This window comes from Myotis nattereri (assembly GCF_964212035.1).
Source record: "Myotis nattereri genome assembly, chromosome: 2".
NCBI lineage: Eukaryota > Metazoa > Chordata > Mammalia > Chiroptera > Vespertilionidae > Myotis > Myotis nattereri.
This window is the reverse complement of record NC_138076.1, coordinates 209454840-209482307: the sequence shown is the minus strand read 5'-3', so window position 1 is coordinate 209482307 and position 27468 is coordinate 209454840. Positions and strand designations below refer to the sequence as shown.

The 27468-nt window shown below is 43.8% G+C and overlaps 3 protein-coding genes across 4 annotated transcripts in view; 2 read left to right on the top strand and 1 right to left on the bottom strand.

Annotated features, from left to right (window-relative positions):
* DMC1 (DNA meiotic recombinase 1) overlaps positions 1-1717 on the top strand; it is a gene marked incomplete at its 5' end in the record, with an annotated part of 31437 nt that extends 29720 nt beyond the window's left edge. Inside the window, one exon of the mRNA XM_081083343.1 lies at positions 1202-1717. Within this exon, the coding sequence (XP_080939469.1) occupies positions 1202-1271 (70 nt within the window). The 3' untranslated portion in view covers positions 1272-1717. The remainder of the gene's footprint in view (positions 1-1201) is intronic.
* A 335-nt stretch (positions 1718-2052) lies between these two features.
* LOC308513364 (protein FAM50A-like) lies at positions 2053-3433 on the bottom strand. The gene has a single exon (XM_081083342.1). The coding sequence runs from the start codon at positions 3252-3254 to the stop codon at positions 2235-2237; it is 1020 nt and encodes a 339-aa protein (XP_080939468.1). The 5' UTR covers positions 3255-3433; the 3' UTR covers positions 2053-2234.
* Positions 3434-11922: 8489 nt separating this feature from the next.
* Positions 11923-27468, top strand: part of DDX17 (DEAD-box helicase 17) — a 19458-nt gene continuing 3912 nt past the window's right edge. The window contains exons 1-12 of one of the 2 annotated variants that reach the window (XM_081083340.1): positions 11923-12275; positions 15633-15783; positions 16924-17023; positions 18509-18642; positions 18938-19003; positions 20382-20523; positions 21103-21263; positions 21351-21523; positions 21850-21960; positions 22219-22280; positions 23246-23305; positions 27223-27459. In XM_081083340.1, the coding sequence (XP_080939466.1) occupies positions 12226-12275; positions 15633-15783; positions 16924-17023; positions 18509-18642; positions 18938-19003; positions 20382-20523; positions 21103-21263; positions 21351-21523; positions 21850-21960; positions 22219-22280; positions 23246-23305; positions 27223-27459 (1447 nt within the window). In that variant the 5' untranslated portion in view covers positions 11923-12225. Of the gene's footprint in view, positions 12276-15632; positions 15784-16923; positions 17024-18508; positions 18643-18937; positions 19004-20381; positions 20524-21102; positions 21264-21350; positions 21524-21849; positions 21961-22218; positions 22281-23245; positions 23306-27222; positions 27466-27468 lie in introns of both variants that reach the window. The other variant, XM_081083339.1, reaches the window with a different exon arrangement.

Here is a 27468-nt window from a genome sequence, read left to right as displayed (position 1 = left end):
CAATGTGGGGCATGCCGGAGGCAGCCGATGAATGACTCTCTCTCAATGACTCTCTCTCATCATTGCTGTTTCTCTCTCTCTCTCTCTCTCTCTCTCTCTCTCTCTCTCTCTCTCTCTCTCTCTCCCTTCCTCTCTGAAATAAAAAATATATATATATATACTTGAAAAAATAAATCAATAAATGAAGTTATATTTTCTACTGGAGGAAAATCAGTTGCTTCTCTACATAATGAAATTCATTTCCAGTGCTATAGACTGGAGTAATCTGCATTGCTCTCAGACAAGAATCATCTGCATTGCTATTAGTGTTCTACAAATTAACTCTTCCCTACAGAGTTGTAGAATAAAAAAGTAAAATTTAAAGAACACACAATGAATCATGTACAAATATAAAATATCCAAGAGTTTATTCAACTCATTAATGCAGTAACTAATAAAATTTTATAACTAGATCAAAAGAAAAAGCAAATTACCATACATATGCAATTAAATAAGGAACACTGAAATGAATTATAAATTGATAAGAACTGGGTTACAATGTCCACAGGACAATAATCAATTACATGCATCCTCAAAAGTGACATTTCTGTGGACAAGAATAATTCATATAACTCATAGTTTTCTACAACTTACAGAGCTGTAAAACAGCGCAAAGACAATGACAAGCACAGTTCTCATGGAATTGGGTAACGTGGAGAGATGTGCTAGCCAACCTGTGTTTTCCGCTGAAGTTACTCAGTCGTCTTTTAGTTCATTCAGTCTTTCAGTTTCCCCTGCTTAGGTCCAGTCAATAAAAGGTGATACCCCTTTAGAATCAGGTACGCCCCTCAGCGTCTGCCACACAATGCCTGATAGCACACCGAAAGAATAGTCAATTATCCTTCTTGCCTATTTCTAAGTTTGGGGTAATTTTTCTTGACATTCAGAATCTTACATATAGAAGTTGTTCAGGAGCATTTGAGATCTTGTTTCCCAGCATGTCCTGTTTGGCTCAAACTTTCGTAAGATTTAGAGAGAAAAAATAAGTTGCTCAGTAAATGTTTGAGGGTTGATACTTGTAAATTCTGTAGTCCACATTTAGCTGTACCAACTCTGAGATGTCTCTGGAAAATCATACTGAAGGAGTGTGATGCCTGTGACATGAATATAGTATTTATAGAAATAGAGCTTTTTATAAACTTGTTCCCTTGCATTCTGTTAGCCCCGAGATGCCTGAAAATGAAGCCACCTTCGCAATAACTGCTGGAGGAATTGGGGATGCCAAGGAGTAGGTGGTGAATTGATGCAAATTGCTTCTTACTGCTTATTAGGAGATGAAGAAATAGAAAAGCAGTCTCACATTTTTAGATCTTGATTTAAGAATTTGTTTTTTCAACATGTTATTAAAGGAAAGTTGGCAAGAGATTTAACTCATATTTATCTAAAAATGTAAAAAGTTCTTGATTTATAACTTTACATTGTATGTCAATTCATGAATATATATGAATGAATAAACCTATCAAAATAGTTGGGGCTCTAGCTGGTTTTTCTCAGTGGTTAGAGCATCAGCCCATGTACCTCAGTTGCATGCTCAATCTCCAGCACCATACCCTAGCCTGATCCCCAGCCCAGTTGGGGCGCTTGTGGGAGGCAGTCAATCGATGTTTCTCTCTCTCGCTTTCTCCTCCACTTCCCTTCCACTCTAAAACTAATAGAAAAATATCCTCTGGTGAAGATTAAAAAAAATAATAACTAGTTGGGGAAAGGGTACCTGATTCTCTCACTTTAGCTTTTTTTTTTTTAATTGTATAATTCCATTTATGTGAAACTTCCAGAATAGGCAAATCCATACAGACAGAAAGTACACTAGAGTGTGCCAGGGCCTGGGGGGAGAGACTGCTAAGGGTAAGGGGTCTCCTTTTGGGGTGTTGGAAATATTCTGGAACTAGAGGTGATGGTTGCATAACACTGTCAATGTACTAAATCCTCTCAAATTGTACACTTGAAATGGCCAAAATGGTGAACTTTTGTTATGTGAATTTTATCTCAAAATTAAATAATAAAACACAGTGGTCTGATTCTAACATGTACATTTCTTTATCACAAAAGAAAAAAGCAGTAAATGACAGCATCAGGGGCAGGGGATGATCAGTCATGTCACAGGAGCGGGGAAGCTGGACATGTGGAATCCTGGAGATACGGGGAGTGGGGAGACTGGAGGGAACTGGGGGAGCAAGCCTGCTCCACCTCTGCGTTCACCGGATCGTGTACTTGTCCCACTTCTTCTCGGGGTCGTAGGGTTCCCAGCGGCTGGCGGGGAAGATGTGCTTGTTCTTCTCGTACCAGCTCCTCAGCACGACCTTGCCCGCATGTGACTCGTCCTTCTCCACAGTGGCGTCACTGAGCAGCCGCACATCATCATGAACGTCGAAATTAAAGAGTGGGCCACTCTTCCCTCGTGCCTTGGTGACGATGAAATCGTAGAAGCTGTGGTGGTGGGGTATGATTAGGTCCTCCTTGATGTACATGAGCTGCTCCACGCCTGCTGACCTGAGCTCGCTGAAGTCCTTGCGCAGGATCTCGAGCGCCTTCTGCAGGAACTGCTGCATGGTGTTGCCTTTTTTCATCTTGACTGTCCGGCGGTGCCCGGAGCCATCCCAGTAACTGAAGGTGATTTCAATCTCCTCACTCTTGATCTTCTCCTGCTTGGCTTCCCACTCTTGCCGCAGCTCTTCCCGGAGCCGATTCTCCTCCTCCTCGCGGTCGCGATCAGGCAAAAAGCTTGTGTCCACATCGGGGTTCTTCCCCAATTTCCTCTTCTTGGCGGCGATCTCTTCCCTTTCCAGCTCCTCCTCATCCAGGGCCGCCTCCTCCAGCTCCTCGCTCACCTCCTCCTCTTCACCCACCGTGAAGGACAGGCAGGAGATCTTCCGCTTGGCCTCCTTTTTGCGCTCCTTCTCGCGCAGCTTCTCCAGCTTCAGCTGCAGCTCCTTGGACTGCTCCTTCTTGGCCAGCTGCTTCTCCCGCTCCTTCACCAGTGCCTCCTGCTTGGCCTTCATGTCATTCAGGGTCACCAGCCCCACGGTGCTGGACTTGAGCTCCGCCTCCACGGCGTCGTAGTGCGCAGAGAACTTCTTGTCAATGTTGGATTTCATTATGTTCTCCTCGGCGATCCGCTGCTTCATCTGCTCCATTTGCTCGCGCTGCTTCTCCCGCTTCTTCATCAGGTGCATGGCGCGGCCCGCCTCGCTCGCGGCGCCCTTGTACTGCGCCATGGCGACAGCGGAGGCGGAGGCGGCAGCGGAGACCGAGGCGGCAGCGGCGACGGAGGCGGCAGCGGAGACCGAGGCGGCAGAGGCAGCGGAGGCGGCAGCGGAGACGGAGGCGGTAACGGCAACGGTGGCGGCGGGACCGCGGCGACAGCAGAGACCACAGCCCGGTAGGGTAAATGGCTGCGGCGACCGCGGCGTACGTGCCGTCAGCTGACGTCGGCGCCGTGACGTCGACTACTAGGGGACACGCAGGCGCGAGCGCCCCGCCCCGCCCCGCACCCTCTCTCGTTAGCTTTTTAAAGGGAACCACTACGGAAGGGAATTCCTGGAGCTCAGAAATGTCCGCTCTCCATCCGGTTCCATTTCCAAAGGAGGGAGACATTTGCGAAAGAAAAGTTTACAGGACACACACAAAACGCTTTTTGTTAACTTAGAGTATCAAACAGCACATTCAGCTTTTCAGCAACAGAAAAGAAACATTAAACTAAGCTAGATTTTAAATCATTTGACATTTTGACAAGTTGAAATTACTTTTAAAGAATGTCATTTTAATATTATATATTATTTTTTATTGATTTCAGAGAGGAAAGGGGAGATTAAAAAAAAAAAAAAAAAGCCCTGTTGCGTGGCTCAGTGGTTGAGCAATGACCTATGAACCAGGAGGTCAAGGTTTGATTCATGATCAGGGCACATGCCTGGGTTGTGGGCTTTTTCCCCAGTGTGGGGGGTGCAGGAGGCAACTGATTGATGATTCTCTCTTATCATTGATGTTTCTATCTCTCTCCCTCTCCCTTTCTGAAATCAATAAAAAATATATATATATTTTAATTCAAGCTTTGAAAGTACCATTTGTTACAAAAGATACTTGATAACCCATTGTCATTCACTCACTAACTGTATATTGAATGCTAAGTGATAAAGAATAGACAGGGAAACTGATTTCTGCTCTCAAAGTATGTGTGCACTAGTTAAGAGAAAAGAATAATATTTATGGAGAATGAGAGAACAAATGATTATATAGTCAGTAGTGTGGACTTGGATTGTAGGGTTCCAAAGATAAAGCCTGCAGGACAGCATGTTAGAAGCTGGGATTTGGAAACAAACAAGAGACCAACCAAACAAGCAGAATTGTTCACAGTGTGGGGTACTGGGAAACTAGAGCTTTTTTTCATTTTACATTTCTTAAACCACAGAACTGCTCCCCTGAATAAACAAAGATCAAGTCATCTAAGAGCAGATTTTTTATATTCTGCAAGGCCATTTAAGAAATGGCTTCTTTTATAGAGATAGAATGTTTGCTGACTTCAGGTAAATCAACCCCTGGAGAAAACAGACTTACAGTGTAAATACAACCAAAGCCTCCGAAGAAGGAGAAGAAGAAGAAAGAAGAAAGAAGGAAGAAGGAAGAAGGAAGAAGGAAGAAGGAAGAAGGAAGAAGAAGAAGAAGAAGAAGAAGAAGAAGAAGAAGAAGAAGAAGAAATGGCTTCTTTTAGAATACAAATATAAACACATACTTTTTGTCCTGGAGAAGGGAAAGTTTTGTGACTTGAGAAACACTGAGCATCTCCTAGCGATTCCCTTGTATGCTGAGCTCTGGAGAGGGGCTGGACTAATTTGTATAGGAGTCCAGGACCTTTTGGTGGGGGGAAAATAAGACTCCTAAGAGTTAAAATTCAGAATATCTTTCTAGGTTAAGCTGAGTAGCCCCCTGCCCCAGACCAGGAGAATTTACCAAGAGGTGGGCATTAGGGTTATAAACCAGGGCTCAACACAGGGCCTCCAGTTCTGTGAGGAGGGCTGGTTTTAATATACTATGTGGCTTGGGCTAGAAACCTCCCTAGGTCCAGCCACGCGAATAGGTCCTGCTTTGGAGACCTGAGCTGAGCATGTGAATGTGAACTAAAAGCCGTAGCCTGGGAGCCTAACTTTGGGACGGCACAGCGCTGTTCGGTGCCCACTGGACTCTTCTAGGTAAGGGTTCCATTTGTCGTCAGTGACCAAAGCATGAGGGCTTTCCGGTCTCCCTCTCCACCAGACGGTGGAAACTGCGGTGGACCCTTATTCTAAGAGGGTGGGAGGGGCTCAAAAGAAAGATTTTATTGTCATGACTCTTGGTTGCAAGCCACAGAAACGCAAACTAGCAAATGCAAGACAGGAATTCATTGGCTCATGAAATGGCAAAATCCAGCAGAGCTGACTCTAGCCACAGCTGGAGCCAAGACTCAAAGCACATCATCAGGTCTTGTTCTCCCTGCCTCCATGTCCTGCTCTGCCTGTCTCCACGCCGCTATTGTTCTTAGCTTTCCCTACACAGTCGCCAAGGTGCTACTTACAGCTCTAGGCTTACAGCCCACACAGCTAGATCCTGCAGAGGTTATTCATTCTGCGGAAATAAACAAAGACCACCAAATGAGAATAGACGGTATTTATTTAGTTTGCTATAGAAAGAGAATCAGTGACTTTCATTTTCATTTGGTAGAGACTCAAAGTCAGACAGAGTAATAGCAAAGTTTATAGTGGAAAAATAAAGGTTCCAGGCATGCTTTGATGGAATGTTGTTGGCATGGGAAGCTGGAGGGGTAATCTATTAGAGACACAGTAAAATGGGTAAAGGAACTAACACTGGCATCAGGGAGACATTTTTTAAAAACAGTTATAGCCCTAGCTGGTTTGGCTCAGTGGATAGAGCGTCAGCCTGCGGACTGAAGGGTCCCAGGTTCGATTCTGGTCAAGGGCACATGCCTAGGTTGTGGCTTGATCCCCAGTAGGGGACGTGCAGGAGGCAGCCAATCAATGATTCTCATCATTGATGTTTCTATCTCTCTCTCCCTCTCCCTTCCTCTCTGAAATCAATAAAGATATATTTAAAAAAGAAAGAAAGAAAGAAAGAAAGAAAAGTAGTTACAATTCAATTGCGAGATGATGAAGAATCGAACTGGGGTGGTAGCAATCAGGACCCCAGGCTTCTTTCTGCTTGACCATTCTAGCTCTTGGCTTCCATCCTCAATGTCAGTTCATGGCTTCAATGGTGTCTAGATCTCTAGCCAGAGAAACCAAGTTGGGGAGGCAAGATGAAAATCGGGACAAAAAACAGGTTCCTTCTGGCTGAGTCAGCTCCTGTAAATCCACCCTCTCACACAACACTGTTGCTTACATCTCATTGGCCTGAACTTAGTTACATGGTCATATCTATATGCAAAGAAAGTAGGGAAACAATCTTTTGTTCTAGACAGCAATATGCCCAGCTAAAATTCAAAGTTCTGTAATTAAGGAGGAAAAGGAGAATGGTTATTGGGTAAGCAATTAGTAATCTCCACCACAAACATTTTTTTTTTAATTTCTTCAGCAATGACAAACTTATTATATATTATGCAGGTAGGTCAGGCATTTTGTACTTGTCCCAGTGGAGCTGGTTGAGGAATGTATCAGTTAGAATGCCTTCAGCCTCAAGTAACAAAGAAAACCAACTCAGCCTTAGCCGGTTTGGCTCGGTGGATAGAGCGTCAGCCTGTGGACTGAAGGGTCCCAGGTTTGATTCTGGTCAAGGACATGTACCTTGGTTGTGGGCACATCCCCAGCAGGGGGTGTGCAGGAGGCAGGTGATTGATGTTTCTCTCTCATCAATGTCTCTATCGCTCTCCCTTCCTCTCTGTAAAAAATCAATAAAATATATTTTTAAAAAACTCAAAAGTAACTTAAACAATGAGGAAATATGCTATCTTATATAATAAAATAAAAAGTCCAGAAGTCAACTAGCTCCACAGTTAGCTCAGCAACTCCATGATGCTGTCACTGACTCGGGTTTTCTTTATTTCTCTCCAACTTCTCATTCTCAGAGTGCTGGTTTTGGTCTCCAGAAGCTCCAGTCATGGTAAAAGATGGCTACAGAAGTTCTCCCTTCACCTCCTAAAATTACAACATCTAGAAAAAAGATGAGGCATTCTTTTCAGAGCAAGGAGCCAGCTCATGGGTTGGCTGGCAGATCTAAGATGGCTTCACCCATATATCTGGGATCTTGGCAGGGATCTGTGAAAGGGTAGGACTTCTGTCATCATTCAGCAGTCTAGCCTGAGCTGCTTTCTTTACAATACAGCTGGATTCCAAGAGAGCAAGCGCTTATCAAGCCTTTACTTGCATCATGCTTGCTAATCCCCTATTGGCCAAAGCAAGTCATGCACTAAACCCAGAGTCATTGTGGGAGGGGATTACACAGGTGTTTGAGTACCAGGGGGCGTGGTTCCTTGGAGGTCATCAGTATAACCATCTTCTACAGTTATAGTATAACCGTCTTCTATGTTGAGTCCATTGGGGATAGGAAGAGTCTATCGTCAAGAGATTACAGTATGATCAGGGATATTTAAGACACAAAATCTTGGGAAGTAAAATAGTAACACAGGATTTAAATCCTATATAATAAAAGCATAGTATGCAAATTGTCCCCTCAACTGGGAGTTTGTCCAGGAGTTCAACCAGGGGGTGGGCCTGCCAAGGGAAGGGAGGGAGTACCCGGCTAGCAGCTGGCAGTTGCTAGGGACCCTACCAGTGCACGAATTTTGTGCACTGGGCCTCTAGTATTTAAATAACATTTTTAAGACTATGTAAGTCTGAGGGCAGGCAAAGAAAAGGGTTTCAGCTGGTGAAGGCAAGTTGGATTTTCCCCAAGAGTTCTCACATGATGTGAATGTTCCATGCCTCAGGGTCAGGCCTTCACCCTTGGTCTTCAGTATGTTTAGTCCCCAGTATTGATTAATTTATAGAAAGATGCCTTAGTACAGTGGTCGGCAAACTCATTAGTCAACAGAGCCAAATATCAACAGTACAACGGTTGAAATTTCTTTTGAGAGCCAAATTTTTTAAACTTAAACTATATAGATAGGTACATTGTTATTAACTTAATTAGGGTACTCCTAAGGCTTAGGAAGAGCCACACCCAAGGGGCCAAAGAGCTGCATGTGGCTCGCGAGCCGCAGTTTGCCGACCACGGCCTTAGTGTGACTAAGCACACAGGAGAGTATACCTGGACACCAGTAACACTGAGGAATAAAATATACTGTCAAGCAGACCAGATGTAAAGATTGATCTAACAACCCATTGTCTCAGTGAGCAAGTTCATGTGAAGCTAAAGTTGCATTAATCTCCTTCATTCATTCATATTTTAAATGTATTATGAAGTATTTAAGATAAAAAGATTTAAAATAATACAATCAATACTTGTGAAATGAAACATTACCAATACAATTGAAAACACTTAAATATCCTCTAGAATTGAATCTCTTCCTCACAGAATTATTCACTTTTCTAAAATAAAAATAAAAGCTCATAGCACATGCCTGGAACATGGTGAGCATGAGCACTCAATAGCTGTCAGTCCTTAGGTATTTTTTAAGACTATTTTTTGGGTGGAAAGTACAGAGTTCCCATATATCCTTGCCTCCACACACACACACAGCTTCCCCCACTATCAACATCCCATTGTTTCTATAAATGAAACCACATTGGCACATAATCACCCAAGTCCATAGTTTACATTAGGGTTCAGTCTTGGTGGTGTACATTCTATGTGTTCGGAAAATGTATAATGACTCGTATCTACATTACGATACCATACAAAATGGTTTTCACTGCCCTAAAAATCCTCTGTGCTCTACCTCCCTTCCTCCCTTCAACCCCTGGCAGCCATCAATCTTTTTATGGTCTCCATAGTTTTGCCTTTTCCAGAATGTCATATAGGTAGAATCATACAATAGGTAGCCTTCTCAGATTGGCTCTTTTCACTTAGCAATGATGCATTCAAAGTTCCTCCAGTCTTTTCATGGGTTAATAGCTAAATTACTTTTAACTCTTAATAATATTTCACTGTCTAGATGTACCACAGGTTATCCATTCACTAACTAAAGGACATTTTGATTGCTTCCAAGTTTTGAATATTATGAATAAAGCTGCTATAACCATTCTTGTGCAGGCTTTTGTGTGGAGATGTTTTCAAATCTTTTGTTCAATACCAAAGCGCGTGATTGCTGGATGGTATGACATGGTAAGATATGGTTAGGTTTTTCAAAAAAAGGATGAATTGAGAAAAGCATGTTTTCATTTTTACCAACAGTTTTGACTGTTACTAATGAAGTTCCCAGGTTCTCTGGAATGAAAACCTTTCTCTGTATTTAGGAAAATGTAATACGCTTTAACCATCATTGGCAGGAAAACACAGAGATATATCAAGAATGAGAAATGCATAATATGGATTCACTTTATAATCCCTGCTTGTCTGCCAGAAGCTTGTCTGCCAAAGGAAGACTAAAGGTTTTTTTGGAGGGCAAAAAAATGACAGAAATATATGGTTACACACTGTGAAAGCTTTATGAAGACAAAGGAGTTATGAGATGCTGTAAAAAAGGGACCTGATCTAGTAGCAAAATATGAATTATTTTTCCCCTGGCACAATGTAGGGGGATTTCAATGGCTCTACCTTACTTTATAAATTACTTATTACATAGAGAGCCTCAGATTTAATTACTTAGCACATACAATAGACAAACTAGTCCAGAAAACTCCCTCAGTGCCTATCCAGTCTAAATCCCAGGAGGAGCTTCACTGTTGGCCAACTCCTCCAAGACTCACCCCTGACTCTTCTTTCATATCCCACCATTAGCAAGTCATCAGCTCAGTCTTCAGTCAGACCTCTTCTCCCTTACTGGTTGCTATCAACCTGCACCAAGCCCCATCATCTCTTGCCTGGCTTACTGCACTAGCCTATTTAATCTGCCTGCTTGCTCACTCTCAATTTATTCCCCACACGGCAGCCACAGGGGTCCTTTCCTCACCCTGCTTAACCCCTTCTAGAGATTTCCAATTTAATGAAAGGAATAAACAAAGTCCTTAACAGTGGCCAGCAAGCCCTTCTCCATCTGGTCCTCTCCTGTCCTTCCTCCTCCCTCGGCTCCAGCCCCATTCTGTCTCAGGGCCTTTGCCCTTGCTCTTCCCCCTATGCCACCTGATCCCGGAGGCCGGCCCAGGATCCCCGGTTCAAGCCTGTGTTACAGCGCTCTCCTCCCCAACGGGCACGCGTACACTGTCACGTTTCCCTGCTTTTTCTTTTTAGTTAGCAACCCTGACATACACACGTGCCCATGTCCCCCACTGTAACTCCACGGGTGCAGTACCTGGTTTGCTTATTGCTGTGCCCGTTCCCTAGCACAGCGCTTGGCCCTGAGGCACTCATTTGCTCAGGGAATCTGATTCCTCATCGGCGCCTGCGGCCCAAGGCACATCTGAATGGCCAGTCAGGAAGCTCCTTTCCTCACGCTATTCTTGTAATAATTCTAGAAACACTTAGAAAGAGTAGAAGACAGCAGCCCACAACACGGGTCTGAAGTCTCCCCACGCACACCCGACTATAAACTATAGAAAGAAGAGCTGGACAACCTGTGGCTGTACCTGACCAGTGAGGCCTTAAAGTGCCGTCTGAGGGAGAAGGGAGCCAGCTTGGAAGGGAGAACGCGGCACAGGCTGGTTAAAACATGTCATCACCTGGCTGGCTTGGCGCAGTGATGAGCAATGACCTATGAACTCGGAGGTCAGGGTTCAACTCCCAGTCAGGGCACTCGCCCCGGGTTAGGGCTCCATCCCTGGAGGGCGTGCGGGAGGCAGCTGATGGGTGAATCTCATCATTGATGCTTCTCTCTCTCTCCCTTCCTCTCTGAAATCAATAAAAATATATTTTAAAAAATAAAATAAAAACATGACTTATCCCTTCACCTTGTCTGTCTGAAGACCCCTTTTAAACCCTTCCTCTTGGGAGAGCGCTAAGGGCCTGGGACGGGCCGCGGGAGCAGCGCCCAGCACCGGCTTACAGGCGGCGGAGGGGCCTCCGAGGCGGCGCCATTTGAAGGGGTCGGGGACCCCAGCGGCTGCCTTAGGGGGGCTCCCCCACCGTGGCTCTTTGTGAGTCCGCTGTGCTCAGCCCGGGCCGTGTACACGTTCTGCTGAGAACAGGCTCGTTAGCGTGACCAGGTGGAGCAGAGGGCTTTCACCCAGCCCGACTTCGCCGCCCGCCCGCCCGCCTCCGGAAAGAACGGCGCGCCCGTCATGGCTGCCGGCGACAGCGCGGCGAAAGGCAGCCGAAAGGAAATGGCGCCGGGGCAGGCGGCCAGTGTCCGCAGGCCGAGGGCTGCGGGGCCCGAGAGCCAGCCAGGGACCCTTCAGCCCCTCCAGGGCTTCTGGCACTTGCAGACCCTGAACCTTGGCGACTGCAACACGGGGGACTGTTATTCTCTTTGCAAAAGCATTTGCAAAAGCGAGCCCGGCCAAAGCCCCACGGTGGAACTCGGCAAAACCCTCTATTCTTCACAGAGAATGCGTTACGCAGACTGCGCACCGCCGCAACAGTGGGCCGGCTCCCGACGCAAAGAATGTTACGTCGCGCCGGAGGCTCTCCCCACCTTCCCGCCCCACGTTCCAGTTCGGGTGGCGCGAGAACGCTACGCCCGCTCCGTATTTTGTTTTCCTTCTACCGACCGTAAAACGCGCCCCTCTTCGCAAGTGGCGTAAAATGCTTCCGAGAATACCCGCAGTACTGCGCGCAGCCCGGGGGCCATTCCGACACGCTATTTACGTAGCGCCTCCGACGCACGTCGCGTTAAGCTGGAGCTGCCTCAGCGCCGGCCGCCATTTTGTGCAGTCGCCGGGAAGGAAGGAGACGCCTAAACCGCGGCCCTGCCGGGTTTGAGCGTAGCCAAACCTGCCCACTGACTTTATCACCCCGATTCTCTGTGTTTTGCTACCGTCTCCGACGAGAGAGGCGGCGACGGTGGCGTCTGCGACGGGAGATAGCGCGTCGGAGCGAGAGAGCGCCGCGCCTGCCGCCGCCCCAACAGCGGAGGCGCCGCCGCCATCGGTCGTCACCAGACCGGAGCCGCAGGCCCTCCCGAGCGCGGCCATCCGTGCCCCGCTCCCAGACCTCTACCCATTTGGGACCATGCGCGGAGGCGGCTTTGGGGACCGGGACCGGGACCGTGACCGTGGAGGGTAAGGGGGGAGGCGAGGAGGAAAGGCCTGTGGAGCGGGGGGTGGAGTGGGTGCTTCCTGTGAGGCCCCCCCGGCCCTTGAGCGACGCTCCCGACTCCGGGAAGCCAGCGAGGCACTCGGGGCAGAAGAGCGACCTAGTGCCCGGCGGGCCTGTGAGAGGGCCTGGGCCGCGGGGTCACTGAGGACCCGGCGAAGGGGTGGCGGCTCGGCGGCCCCGCGGCCCCCGCTGCCTGCGGACGGCCGTCGAGGGCGGAGGGGCGGCCTGGGCCTCGCCGGGGCTGGCTTGGCTGCCCCGCCCTGGAGCCTGTCCCCCTGGGCAGGTCACTTGCTCCCTCGGGGCCTCGTCCGTCCGCAGCGCGGATGTGGTGGGGCGTAGAGCGGGGCGCCCGGTTCCGCCGGGAAGTCGGCACGGAAGGGCTCCTCTCGGGCTGTTTGTCGCCGGAGACGCTGTCGGCGGACCTGGAAGCCTGGCCTGAGCCCAGAGGCCGTCTTCTCGCTTTAAAGTCGCCATTAGTCGTTCTTAGGGAATTGCAATTGGAAGGCCATGGCATTGCCATCTCAGGGGCGTGTTTGCGCGGGGAGGGGTTTTTTGTTTGGTTTTTGTAGGGTATTTTTTGTTTGTTTTTTTCCCTTGCCTGTTGCGGGCTTTATTTTCTGTCATTGGGCCGGAGCCTTCATGTCTCGGCCTGGCCGGAAAGTTTTCGTTGTAACGCCACGACCACAGGGTGGGAAGTTAGCAGGTTTGAAACCGAAGTCCTCCCGGGCACCGAAATGCAAATCTTAACGTCGACGAAACGGAAAAGACGCGTAAGGGAGAGGTCCATGCTGCTTTGTGCCGGTTCTTTTTTTGTCGTAAAAGTCGCCCTCGCTGTGCATTGTCCTCTGGGGTTGAGAGTCCTGCTCGTAATTGCCTCGGCAGTAGGTGTTGGGGCCATTGTTGTCTCCAGACTGGTCCTTTGGGTTCGGATATACGAGGACCAGGTCTACCAGTCACAAGCTGGTGATCACTTAATTCACAAAATAAAAAAAGGGTTACTTTGATTGATGCCTTGTTAGGAAGGAGAGTATTTTACCTTAGAAGTTGGGAGGACTAGACGTGAGCCGTTTTGCTAAGTGTTTCCTAGTAGAACTAAGTTTAGAAGTGAATTTCGTAAGTTTACAACCTTAGGAAAAAGAAGATTACCCGCTAAAGTTAAGTGGTCCGGTAATTCCTCTCAAGCTTTCTGCCCTAAGCTCTAAGGCCTAGGAATCCTTGCGCATCTGTCCAGCATTCATGCACAGACAAGTTTGTACCAGCGTCATTCGTGACAGTATTGGAAATAAACGTCTGGATAAGTTGTGGGTACTCACACAGTAGAATACAAGAGTAGAAAAGCAAGATGTGGTAGGATAATGCATAGAAGGATTCCTACAAACATGGCAAGACCGTGAAAAGCACGGGAATGTTTAACACTGGAGGTAGTTATGATGGGTGTTGTAAATTTGAAATAGGCATACAGAGGCTACCAACCTACAGGTAAATGTCCTGTTACCTGTTTGACTTAATATTTCATTGCATCATATATATGCTTTAGTAATAAAATTTGAAAACTGAATTAGTGATTCATATTTAGTTTATGGGATATTTAGTTTATCCCATATTGACTCTTTAGTATCAGATGGCATTTTTTAAACGCTTTAAAAATTATTCATTTCAAGCAAAGTGAAATATGTGCCCTACCTACATTTACTATGAAAAAAATGTTTAAGCAAAAGCAAAGTTTCTTCAGAGGCAGACTCCCTCTAGCAGGGAGGGGACCCAAGTGGGTTGCCCACTATGAATTTTTTTTTCATGTTTTATATTGCTATTGTTTTTTCCTTAACTGTGTTACAGAGCTGAAATGGGTTATTATTTTCAAAGGGGAATGAGTGAGGTCAGTATACAGTCCAAAGTGTGCATTGTTTATTTTAACTAGCATGGTTTTGCATGTTCGTATGTAGAGCCAGATTAAACTGTTAATACTCAATAAAGCATTTAATGAGCAGCACGCTATGCCAGGGTAATTAGGACACATGCATCTTTAAATTATGAATTTGCTATGAAATTCTGCAAAGGTAAATGGCTCTCGAATATATATTGAAATCAGCATTAATTATAAAGGTAGAAGACAGCATATTTATAAAGAACCCCATGTTTCAAATTATATCATTAGTGTAGGAGGGTATGTCTTGGATAATTAGCCAAGGCATTAAGGAGAAAGGAAAAAACATTTTTATTTAATAAAATAAGGGGTTCTTTTTTATAAACCTTAACAGGAACCTTACTGTTGAAAAGTTGTTCTAATTCCTTATTGAAGGTCTTGGTCACATTGGAATGCAGCAGCAGCATTGAAATGGCACCTTCTAGGAACCACATAAATTTACATAAACTATACTGTCAATCTCTAAAAGTTGGTCTTTGCTTATTTTTACTTTCTTTACAAGACTGTTTAGAGACTTGGCTTTTCTGTTACTAAAATTGTGTTGGTTCATTTACAGATGTAGGGCTGGGGGAGGCTGGTCCAGATGGTTTTTGGACCTGTGGGCATATTGAAAATGTCACAGATGCTTTGCCTTTGGTACGTGTACCTGTATGCTTTATGCTTTGCCTGTTTTGGCTCCTGGTTTCTCTTGCCAGCCGAGCAGTAGCGTAAATGCGGTTGACTGAGTTCTGTCTATTGAATGTAGGTGTTCAGTGGCTCCAAGAAAATTTCCTGCCAACAATCTTTATGTCTATTTGTAGTTAGAGACGTGTCTAGCTAGGTCTTTAAGCCAGAGTTTCAAGAATTGCTTGAAATCCAGGAAATTAAGACCTTTTAAAATAGTCTACAACCTGTCACAGTCTTAACCTTAACTTAAGCTTAAACTAATGTTTTCCCTTACCTACTTGTCTGAATATTAATTACAAAAAGAGTAGAGACTTGTTTTATTCACTTTAATAACTTGACCTCTTCAAACAGTACCTGTGATATAGGGATACCCAGGAAGTATTGATTGAGTGCTAACTTGTGCTAAGTGCTTACTGTACAAGATACTGTTTTAAGCACTTTATACCTGCTCATTTAGTCTTTACAGCAACTTCTGAAATAAGTGGTATTTCTACTTTGCATAAGAAACCGAGGGACAGAAGTTAAATAATTTGCAAAAAATCACCTTGTAATTGGCAGAATTAAAATTCAGACTCTTTTGAATTTCAGAATCTGGTTGAAATTTTCGTGATATATTAATAATTTTTAATTTTTCACCTATTATAACTGTACCCTATCTTTTGCATCTTTTATGGCACCTAAGGTATATTTCTTTTAAAATACTAACAGCTAAAGTTTTTGCTATTTCCAGATTTGGAGCAAGAGGTGGTGGTGGCCTTCCCCCAAAGAAATTTGGTAATCCTGGGGAGCGTTTACGTAAAAAGAAGTGGGATTTGAGTGAGCTCCCCAAGTTTGAGAAGAACTTTTATGTGGAACATCCGGAAGTGGCAAGGCTGACTCCAGTGAGTTCTGGAGGGGGTGGGGTATATTTATTTATTTACCCTTTTTATACACAATAATGAACTAAGTAGACATAGTAGCCAGAATTTATATGTACATTGCTATTGCTGTTATATGTTTTATTCTAGTGCAGTGGTACTTCCTTAAGTTCTTATTAAAACTGCTAGTACTCGCCGAAACCGGTTTGGCTCGGTGGATAGAGCGTCGGCCTGCGGACTGAAGGGTCCCAGGTTCGATTCCGGTCAAGGGCATGTGCCTGGGTTGCGGGCACGTCCCTACTGGGGAATGTGCAGGAGGCAGCTGATCGATGTATCTCTCTCATCGATGTTTCTGACTCTCTATCCCTCTCCCTTCCTCTCTGTAAAAAATAAATAAAATATATTAAAAAAAAAACTGCTAGTACTCATAAGAGAAACTAGTTTAAATATGTACTTTTGTATTGATTGCTTGGTTCTCATTTGTTGGTTATGCTTTCAACCAATTTGTTATACATGGCTTTATCTGTATATGAGGTCATGTTTTTTCATCCATGAAATAAGTTAAATAAATTTAAAATATTAGCATTGCGTACTCCTGGTTTTTATGCTCATTACTAGAGGCCCAGTGCTCGGATTCATGCACCGGTGGGGTCCCTCGGTCTGGCCTGCGGGGATCGGGCCGAAACTGGCTTTTCAACATCCCCCAAAGGGTCCCAGATTTTGAGAGGGTTCAGGCGAGGCCAGGCTGAGGGACCGTGGGAGGGCTCCAGGGTATGTCTGGCTTGTGTTGCCCAGCCCGGATAGGCTGGACCCCAGCAGCAAGATAACCTACCAGTTGGAGTGCCTGCCCCCTGGTGGTCAGCGACGGGTCGGACCCTTAGCATATTAGGCTTTTATTATATAGGATAGGATTACATTTTCTCCCTCTTCCTAGTTCTGATTTTGGGCAAGCTACTTAACATTTCTGAGTATCTGTTTTCTCGTGTGGAAAATGGAACTCTTATCACTGACTTTATTGACTCACAAAGTTGGGTGACTCCTCAATCGTTTTTCATTTTGATTTCAAATTGGATGATAATTGTTCAACTAGATTGCTATGTAAGGTTTTTTGCATGTTTAAAATAACTTGTTTATTAATTTGTCTTTCTTCATGGTCTTCCATAGTATGAGGTTGATGAACTACGCCGTAAAAAGGAGATTACAGTGAGAGGGGGAGATGTTTGTCCTAAACCTGTTTTTGCCTTCCATCATGCTAACTTCCCACGTAAGTATTCTCACCAGGATCTTCATTGTTAATTTGGGTTGAATGGTAAACATGGGTAATAGATGTTTAAAGGTTTTTTTTTGTTTTGTTTTGTTTTAAATATATATTTTATTGATTTTTCACAGAGAGGAAGGGAGAGAGATAGAGAGCCAGAAACATCGATGAGAGAGAATCATCGATCAGCCGCCTCCTGCACATCTCCTACTGGGGATATGCCCGCAACCCAGGTACATGCCTTTGACCAGAATCGAACCCAGGACCTCTCAGTCCACAGGCCAACGCTCTATCCACTGAGCCAAACCGGTTTCGGCTGTTTAAAGGTTTTGAGCCATTCTCGTCACTTTGTTGAAAACCCAAGTAGAATATTTTCACCAAAGTAATTATGGCCTGGCGGCATGGCTCAGTGGTTGAACATCAACCTGTGAACTAGTGTAGGGCATGCAGAAGGCAGCCGATCAATGATTCTCATCATTAATGTTTCTGTCTCCCTCTTCCTTCTCTGAAATCAATTAAAAAATGTTTTTAAAGTAATGGTAATTTTTTTTTTTACTTTTTAAAACCTCAAGGCCAGAATTAAATAATATATTGTTACATAGGAGGGATTTTTTTTAATGCTCATCTATTTTCTGATTTAGAACTAGAGTTTCCTCTTCCCCCAGGGCAGTGATTTTCAGCCTTGGCACACATACACTAATTATTAAAATCCTGTGGCCACCAAAAATACATACATTTTCTGCCAAGCTGACGGAAAAGGTGTGAATTTTACTCATTCACACTGGCTGGCTGTTGTCATTTTTCTGTTCGACTATCTAAGGAAAAGAGGTCCGTCTCCCTGACTGGATAGTCAGGTGTTGCAGGTTTTAAAAATGCTTGCGGACACTGGTTGAAAAATGGACACTGGTTGAAAATCGCTGCCCTAGGGGTTTTGCCTCTACCTGTTAAAAAACCAGCAGAATGGAATTGCTTTCTAGCTGGATAGAATTTGAATTTGGGGAACAATAAGTGATTACCATGTGCCAGTGCCTTGTTAAGATACTTGAGGGCAGTGGTTTTCAAGTTTTTGAAGGGAAAGGTAAATGGCTCTGGCAGCAGCTCTCTGAAAGGTAGTGGTTAGCAAATCAGGGATTTAGTAACTAAAGAAAAAAACACCTCTCATGGAGAGAGGTAAAGCTGGTAAATTTGCCAAAAACAGTGCTTTAGGATTTTTTTGGCCTTAGCTGGTTTGGCTCAGTGGATAGAGCGTCAGCCTGAGGCCTCAAGGGTCCCGGGTGCAATTCTAGTCAAGGGCACATGCCCGGGTTGCTGGCTCGATCCCCCAGTAGAGGGTGTGCAGGAGGCAGTCAGTCAATGATTCCCTCTCATCATTGATGTTTCTCTCTCTCCCTTTCCCTTCCTCTCTGAAATCAATAAAAATATTTTTTAAAAAGAATTCTTTTGGCTGTGTGTTTAGTTTTACTAAAAGCATTAATATTTATCCTCTTACAGAATATGTAATGGATGTATTGATGGATCAGCATTTCACAGAACCAACTCCGATTCAGTGCCAGGGATTTCCATTGGCTCTTAGTGGCCGGGATATGGTGGGCATTGCTCAGACTGGCTCTGGGAAGACATTAGCGGTACGTACCGGCATGGGAAGATTTTTAACATTGTGGTGACTTACTTTGCTATTCTAAATATATATTTCTCAGTTCTTTATAAAATTTTAATTTATATTGTGTAGGTAGTAATATTTTAGCTTTATTAGCTATATGAGATGGAAGCATTTTGTGTTTTAATTTGCATTGCACATATTGGTCAGCAGTTGCACTGTTTTCATTTTTCTAGTTGGACATTGTCAATTACTGTGATAATTTAGAACTGTTAAGATAATGGCTCAGTTTTCTTACAAGACTTATTCTTTTCCCCCCTCAGTATTTGCTGCCTGCAATTGTTCATATTAACCATCAGCCATACTTGGAAAGGGGAGATGGTCCAATCGTAAGTGTGTTTCAGTTTGCTTATAATTCTAAGAATAACTAATTTGAAGATTATTGTGTTTAGGCACTGTGCTTTGCATACTTTTTCAGATTTCATTCTTATCTCTACCCTCCATATCTGGAAGTGATATTATCCCCATCTTATTGATAAATTTTAGAGAGTGCAATTAAATGACCTGTCCAAGGTCATACAGCTATAAATAATTGAGCTTAAATTTGAATCAATATTACTCCTAAGCACTGTGCATACTACCTTCATATATAGGCATTAGTTCAAGTGCAGTTCTTAATTGCTCAGTGATTCTCTGGGGGATACAAAAGAGGAGTGAAATGAGGTCCCTGCTCTGGATTTAAGTCAGGTTTGGGATGTATATTTTTTGTGGCTAAGTAACACGTTTGTTAATGTTTATAGGGCAGCATGGTTTTCTGTTTCCATTCTTTTAACTCCGGCTGTTTTATAAGTTCAAGTAGTGGTCTTTAAACATTTTGAAAACATTTGTATCTGTTGTTTTTGTTTTGTTTTCTAAAATGTTTTTATCGATTTTGAGAGAGAGAAAGGGAAAGGGAGAGAACCATAGATGGACTGCCTCCTGTACACCCTCTACTGGGAATTGAGGCCAAAACCCAGGCATGTGTCTGGACTGGGACCCTTTGGTGACGCCCAACCAACTGATCCACAGTGTCCAGGGCTGTGCTTTTTTTTTTTTAATGGAGCTCATACTTGATATATTAATATGTACGTTATTGCAGTATGTCTTAATATCACAAAAAGAACACATTACTTTGCATTATGTAATATGTAATGTATTCCATGTCATTGTTTTTGCCTAAGGTGCCTGGCTGAGAGCTTAAACTAGAAGTCAGAAAAGGGTCAGCTCTATTTTCTTACATTCCTAACCCGAGGATATTTTTTCCATTGCTATTTTAGAGAGTTGGACGTGGCGGGGGGGGGGGGGGGGGGGAACACATTGATGTGGAGAGACACGTCGATTGGTTGCCTCCCACAGGTGCCCTGATCGGGCTGGGGATCAAACCCACGACCCTTTACCCTTTGGTGAGCAGGCTGATGCTCTCATCACTGGGCCGTGCCGGCCAGGGCTCATCTATTTTTCGCTAATACTTAATCAAAGGTATCTTTTTAAAGCCATTTGTTCATTTTGTGGAAGTTCTTTAGTTAAAACTAGGTAATATAATCTCTAAATCCACTTAAATAGCATCTATAAACAGTAATGAACCATATGTCAAAAGTAAACTATCCTCCCACCCCATTACATACTTTGAAGTACCAAATTAGACAGGAGAAAAAGAATTAGATACATAGCCTTTTGTACTTTTAAAAAAACTTGGGATATGTATTTCAAGTATTTTGTTTGTTTCAGTGTCTAGTTCTGGCTCCTACAAGAGAGCTTGCCCAGCAGGTACAGCAGGTGGCTGATGACTATGGCAAATGTTCAAAATTGAAGAGTACTTGCATTTATGGAGGTGCTCCTAAAGGTCCCCAGATTCGAGACTTGGAACGAGGTAATTTTTTAAAATTAGCATATACGAATTAATTTCTCATTTTGTCAATTTCTATGAATGAAATTTAAGACTAAAATAGAGGGTTCTTGTGGAAAAATTTCAGTAGCTTAAATTTTTTAGGTATGGTTAAAATACTACTTTGGGAAAGTTCAACATGGCTAGAGACTTACGTATACTTTGTGAAGATTTGGTGATTATGCCTAAATTCTTACAACGTGCTTTTCCAGGTAGTAAGTTAAAATGTAGCTAGCTAGTTCTCTGCAGCATGGAGTACCACCACCAGAGATGGTGCTTATTAGTTTGCCAAGGCTTGGACAGTGTGTAAAGATTCTAAATTGCCCTGGCCCGATGGCTCCGCTGGTTGGAGCATTGTCCTGTACTCCAAAAGGTTGCAGGTTTGATCCCCAGTCGGGGCGTGAATTGGAGGCAACCGATCGCTGTTTGTCACATTGATGTTTTTCTCTCTTCCCTACCCCCTCTCTCTAAAAATCAATTTAAAACAAATAAACATACCCATGGGTGAGGCTATAAAAAATAAAAAAGATTCTTAGTTTCTAGATCTTCGGTTTTGTTTTACAGGTGTTGAGATCTGTATAGCTACTCCTGGGCGCCTGATAGATTTCCTGGAGTCAGGAAAGACAAATCTTCGCCGATGTACTTACCTTGTACTGGATGAGGCTGACAGAATGCTTGATATGGGTTTTGAACCCCAGATCCGTAAAATTGTTGACCAGATCAGGGTGTGTAAAGCTGGTAATACGCTCTATTTATACCCTTTGCCTGTCGCAGTTCCTTAGCCTAAAAGAAAGCCTTTCCTTTCTTTACAGCCTGATAGGCAGACATTGATGTGGAGTGCGACCTGGCCAAAGGAAGTGCGACAGCTTGCGGAGGACTTCCTTCGCGATTACACCCAGATCAACGTGGGCAACCTAGAGCTGAGTGCCAACCACAACATCCTCCAGATCGTGGATGTCTGCATGGAAAGTGAAAAAGACCACAAGTATGAGTGCACTGTTTCCATATTCTGATCAACCTTTCCTTAATAATCCTCCAAAATCAAAGCATTGGAGAAACTTTTTTTTTGAGGTCTGAAAACACTTAAAACATTGCTAACTTTCCAACAATCTATCCTTTATGTCATTCGTTGTGGTTAAAGGCAAAGTATTCTGGATCCTTGGATTTAAATCCCAGCTCTGATAATTACCCGCTGTATAGAAAGTAATGTGAAGAGAAAGTGCTGTAGGGGGTTGATGTTGCAGGCATAGCTTCTGCGTAATGTGTAGGGAGGTCTCTGAATGGCTGCACTGTTGCTGGTCTTGTTTTCAGGTTGATCCAACTCATGGAGGAAATAATGGCTGAAAAGGAAAATAAGACAATAATATTTGTAGAGACAAAGAGACGCTGTGATGACCTCACTCGAAGGATGCGCAGGGATGGGTGAGTGCAGCACCGAAGTAATTGATTCGTTTTGGGTTTTATAGTTCAGTAGGAATTTCTCGATTGGTATTGTGAATGTTGTATAATAGTTTAATAATGCCTAATAATGCCTTTGCTCTTTAAGTGGACATAGTCTTCTACTTATGTAGTCTATAATAAACCTTCATTCCATATGGTTGCACTTTTTTTTTTTAAAGCTTAGTTTTCCTGCGTTTTAAAAAAAGATTTCTAAAATATTGGTCACTTTTCTTCTTACAGTTGGCCAGCTATGTGTATCCATGGAGACAAGAGTCAACCAGAAAGAGATTGGGTACTTAATGGTGAGTTCAAAACAGCATCGTTCATACCCTATTTCAGGGACTGACACACTTTCTGTAAAAGGACCAGACAGTAAATATTTTAGGCTTTGCAGGCTGTATGATGGTTTGTGTCACGCCTGTTAGTTCTGCTCTTGTAGCACAAAAATGGTCAGACACAATATGGAAGAAGAAACAGCCTTGCTGTGTTCCAACAAGTCTTTATTTGCAAAAATAGGCATTGTGCCATTTGACCTGCAGGCTGGAGTTTGCCTGGCATTGCTCTAGTTCAGCCGTAGGCAAACTATGGCCCGTGGGCCAGATCCTGCCCATTTGAAATGAATAAAACTAAAAAAAAAAAAGACCGTACCCTTTTATGTAATGATGTTTACTTTGAATTTATATTAGTTCACACAAACACTCCATCCATGCTTTTGTTCTGGCCCTCCGGTCCAGTTTAAGAACCCATTGTGGCCCTCGAGTCAAAAAGTTTGCCCACGCCTGCTCTAGTTAGTGGAATTTGGGGGCGTTTTTGGCATATCTTTGCTGTCCTTTAAGGTCAGTGACGCTGGCTCTTCGCACTTTTGTACAACCTGTGCCATCCTTCCTTTATGTAATAAGTTCTTGTCTTTATCGATACGCTCACCAGCCCAGCAGCTTTCCAAACCTCGTATTTTTTTGAGATTTTTATAGAGGCTTTATTGTGTAGTCATGATTTCATTAACTCAATCTCCAGCCCCTTTTCCCTTCTTCAAGCATGAGGGGGTGGGCCTGAAGCTCCAAGCTTCTAACGGCGTGTGTGTCCCTTATTAGAGGTAACTTAGTCTATTACTGTTCTGGCTCCTCTGCTAAAAGGGAATGTAATAAAGATTTTCAAAAGAATTACTGTTTCCCTTCAATGTAAAAGACCTAGGCATGGTCTGACACCATCACTTGAAATTGTCCTGAGTGTGCGGCTTGGTTTTCACGGTATCATTGTTGTTTTGCAGAGTTCCGTTCTGGGAAGGCGCCCATCCTCATCGCCACAGATGTAGCCTCCCGTGGGCTAGGTTTGTATCGATAGGTGTCTCTGTCAATGGTATATGTATCTTTTGGTTTAAAGATTTGTCATTTCAAATTAGAGTTGTATATATGTGTATTTAGATAAATATTTAAAGGAAAAGAATACACAAGCCTAATTTTTTATTTTATTTTACCCCCCCCCCTCCCCCAGTTTTTTTTAACCCTGGCATTTTTGTTTCTGGTTTTTATTTTCCAAGTCTCTTCCTGCTCCTGACAAACGCTCTGGGCTGCAGCAAGGCCCAGGCATGACTGTTCGTACAGTTAGCAGGAGCGGAGACGTTCCGTTAACAGTTCAGCTTCTGTTGTCTGGGTGGAAGGAGCCCGTTGGCACCTAGCGGTTAGGAACTGGTTTTCCATTTCCTCTTTTCCTCATACCAGTCTGTGCTGTATATAGAGAGAGGTCCAATCCCACGAATGCCAACACACTATATTCTTGGGATTTAATAAGTCTGTAAACATGATACCATTCTGCAATTAAATTTTCATTGCCCAACTTTATTTCCTGAAGTAAAACTATTATGGGAACTATTTCATTCATCCCCTCCTACCCATACTTATATCATTGACATGCCGTCTTCCAATTTAAAAACTTAATTTGAGGCTTTTTTTCCCTGGAGTTTGTGACTTGTTATGATTTAAGATCAGAGATATTTTGTATTTTAGCCTATTCTGAGCTTAAACAGGGGTAACTCAAAACTTTTACATTAAGAAAGGTATTATTTCTGTCACAAAGATAACTTTTAAATTATTGGTTGGTACCTAATTTCTTGCCCAGTAAGGTGAGAAGTACCATAGTCCCTCATAATATTTAGCAAAGGGAACAGCTGTTCAGTTAACTGGATACAAAAGTAATGAAGACTATACATTGCACTCATCATTCCCTCCTTCAGAGGTGGTGACCTGCAGCCATGACTGAACCTGCCTCTGCCCTCTGAGGCCTTGTCTGGATCTGTGCGCTCAGAACTGGGCCTGTTGGGAGAAGAGGCTGAGGCCTGAAAGCAGTTCCAGGAAAGCTTTCAGGGATGGTGGTTTTTAAACAGGCTTGCTATGTGCTGGTAGCTTCTTTGTGCATCTTGCCTAGACATTTAAAAATACTGGTTCCCTGTCCCCCTGCATTTCTAAACCAAATCAATTGGCTGCCATTAGAATAACTTAAGACTCTTCATCCCACCCCCACTCATCCAAGTGCGGGGAGAGGGAAGATACCCGAGTCTGTTTCTTGTTACTCAACATCAGTGCTTGTTTTGGGCCCCTTTGTTTGCTGCCTTGTAAAAATCAAAAGGAGGGAAAACCCACCAAAATGGCAGAATGCTGACCAAGGTCCTACAAGATCCTGGAAAGTGAAGGCTTCTACCTCATAGACAGGGGCGCGCTTTTCAGCTGAGTCACCAGGCCTTTTTTCACTTCTGTCGAGCGATGGCCTCTTAAATGTCCCTTCAGGTAAGTTCTCTGACTCCCATCATGCTGTGCGGTCCTCAGGAACCACTATTGATTGCTCCCTCCCACTTAGATATTTTTGATTTTCCCATTTTTTGTTTAAACTACATGCTGTTAAGCTAAAAGTATTGAATTTATTTTGTTTTGTTTTTTAACAGAAGCTTTGATATCAGCTGCAGATCACTCAGTACATGGCTGAGGCAAATCTACATTGGCCCGAAGCAGCTCTAGATGAGCCTATTGGCTAGTCTGTCCCACCCAATTAGTGATTGGAGATTCAGGCCATGTTATAGGGCTTGTCAAACAAAAAGCTGTTACCCTAGGCAGTTGGCCAAACATTAACTTTTCAATTTCTCACCCTGCTACAGCATCTTCTCTAAAGGCAGCAAGATAATATTGTGGCCGTGCACAAATAACATCAGGGCAGGCTTGACTGGAGAAAACCAAAGTCTGCGCTTGCTCTTACGTGTCCTCAGCCAGCTCTGTGCACATACAGGACACCTTTCTAGTGTGAAGAACTGGCACCATGTCTGCCCCCATTGAGCCCTCCAGAAATACTCCCAAGTATTAGTATCTGAACCGTTGACTTCAGTTCCCCGTGCTTTCTGCTCGGAAAGCACACGTCTGGACACCCCGCGCAGTAGCTCAGCTTGCTCTGCTGCCGTGGTCAGACACGATGGGGTTGACTAAGGAGCATTATCCTATCTCTGAAGATGTGATCATGGAGCTAATTTCCCATCCCCACCTCACATCCGTCCTGGCCCTGTAAATTTTTGTTTTTCCCTTGATTGCATCAACGACCCTAGCCGGAGACTCACGCTGCCCCCTGTGATGACTGCCTTCTCGTCTTTCTGGTGTGATTTCAGGACTTTAGGGGTCAGTAAAGACTGAGGAGCCTTTATTGTAATAAGAAACAGACATAATGCCCCTTTCTTCTCTGGCCCTTTAACAATAGCTGATTTTTTTTTTTTAATCTTTACCCCTTCCCCCTGAAATTAATCCAGTCTGGGCAATAGATGCAGTCTGACCCTTTGGATGTAACTTACATTTTTTTATTAATTATTTTTTTCTGCAATCACCCCAATTATCCTTGGGGGAGGCGTTGGAGGACCTGAAATTTTTACCCGAACCCAGGTTCTCCGGCGCTTGGCAACCAAATGGGGCTACAGAGAAGCATCTAAGCCAGTTCACAGAGCGAGCGTGTGTGGGGACTTCTCACTGCCACGGACCCTTGATGCATGCTCCCCGCGCTCCAGTGGTCCCGTGTCAGAAGGCGGAGTTTTCGAAAGGAGGCCGCCAAAAATAAAAGGCAAAGAGACGGGATCGGCTGCAGCGGTTTCCCAAAGGAGGAGGGAGTGTGCATCGGTCTGGTAACAAACAGAGAATGTTTTTTAATTATTTATATCACAAAAATCTGTGTTTTATCTAGGATATTTTCTGAATATTCTTTGTAAAATGCAGATTTTTTCCACAAAACATTAGGATTCTTTGTTATATTCTTAAATTTGTTTTTGTTTAAGTAGGTAAAAAAAAAAAGGTACATTTAGCTGAAAGCATTACACTAACATTTACATACTTTAAGCATTAGGAGGTTATTCAACTCAATTCCCAGCAGTGGACAGAACATTAAACTTGTGTCTCAAGGTTTCATGGTTTTTCCCACACTCTGGCTATTTAATTTCCCAGGTTACATAGACAATCTTTGATAAATTGAAGCAAGTATTGAGTTAAAATAACCTTGAGTTGAGCAAAAATACCTTCATTTGGCAGAGCTGGGCTTGGTAGTACAGTGAAATTTTAGTGTAATGTGCTCTTGTAATTGAAAGGGAAAGATAATTTGGATGTTTCTGCAAAGGAAACTAGATGTATACTTGGGCTCTGGTTGGTTTTTTAAAATATAAGAGCAAAAGATTTTAAAATATTTTTAAGTCTCCTTAAAATATAATAAAGTATATGGAGGTTTTTTTGTTTTGTTTTTTGTATGTTTGTTTTGTTTTTTCATTGTGCTCTGTGACTGGTTTAAAGGTAAGTTTGTTATATTTTTTGTAGATTTTGACAGGCTTCTCCCAACAGAGTAGAAGTGATTTGGCCTTTTAACTTAATGGTGGTACCATTTTCTTCATTCCAGCTTTGAAAAATATAGAGCTGGAATTTGGTGTGACTTCTGTCAGTATATTGGTTAAAATACAGACAGAAGAGGCAGGAGTTTGGATGGTTGGATGGGATTCCCTTAGGATTTTACAGCTGATAAAGATGCCACTTCCTGTGCATGTCCCAAGAATCATTAATCCTCTTTTACTCTGTTGGGATGAGTCTTTTTTTGTTCCTGTTCAGAGTGGTTACTAACTTAATCTTCTCTCCTCTTGCTGTCATCTGCATTGTGCTTTCCACCTGTTGTTGGCATGTCCTTTACCTTCTCTTTCCCTGCCACGTCCACCTGCACACTGACTCACCGCTGGCTTTGAAGATGTGGAAGATGTCAAGTTTGTGATCAACTATGACTATCCAAACAGCTCCGAGGATTATGTGCACCGCATTGGCCGAACGGCCCGCAGCACCAACAAGGGCACTGCCTATACCTTCTTCACCCCGGGAAACCTCAAGCAGGCCAGAGAGCTGATCAAAGTGCTGGAAGAAGCTAATCAGGCTATCAATCCCAAACTGATGCAGCTGGTGGACCACAGAGGAGGCGGCGGAGGAGGGGGTAAGGGTA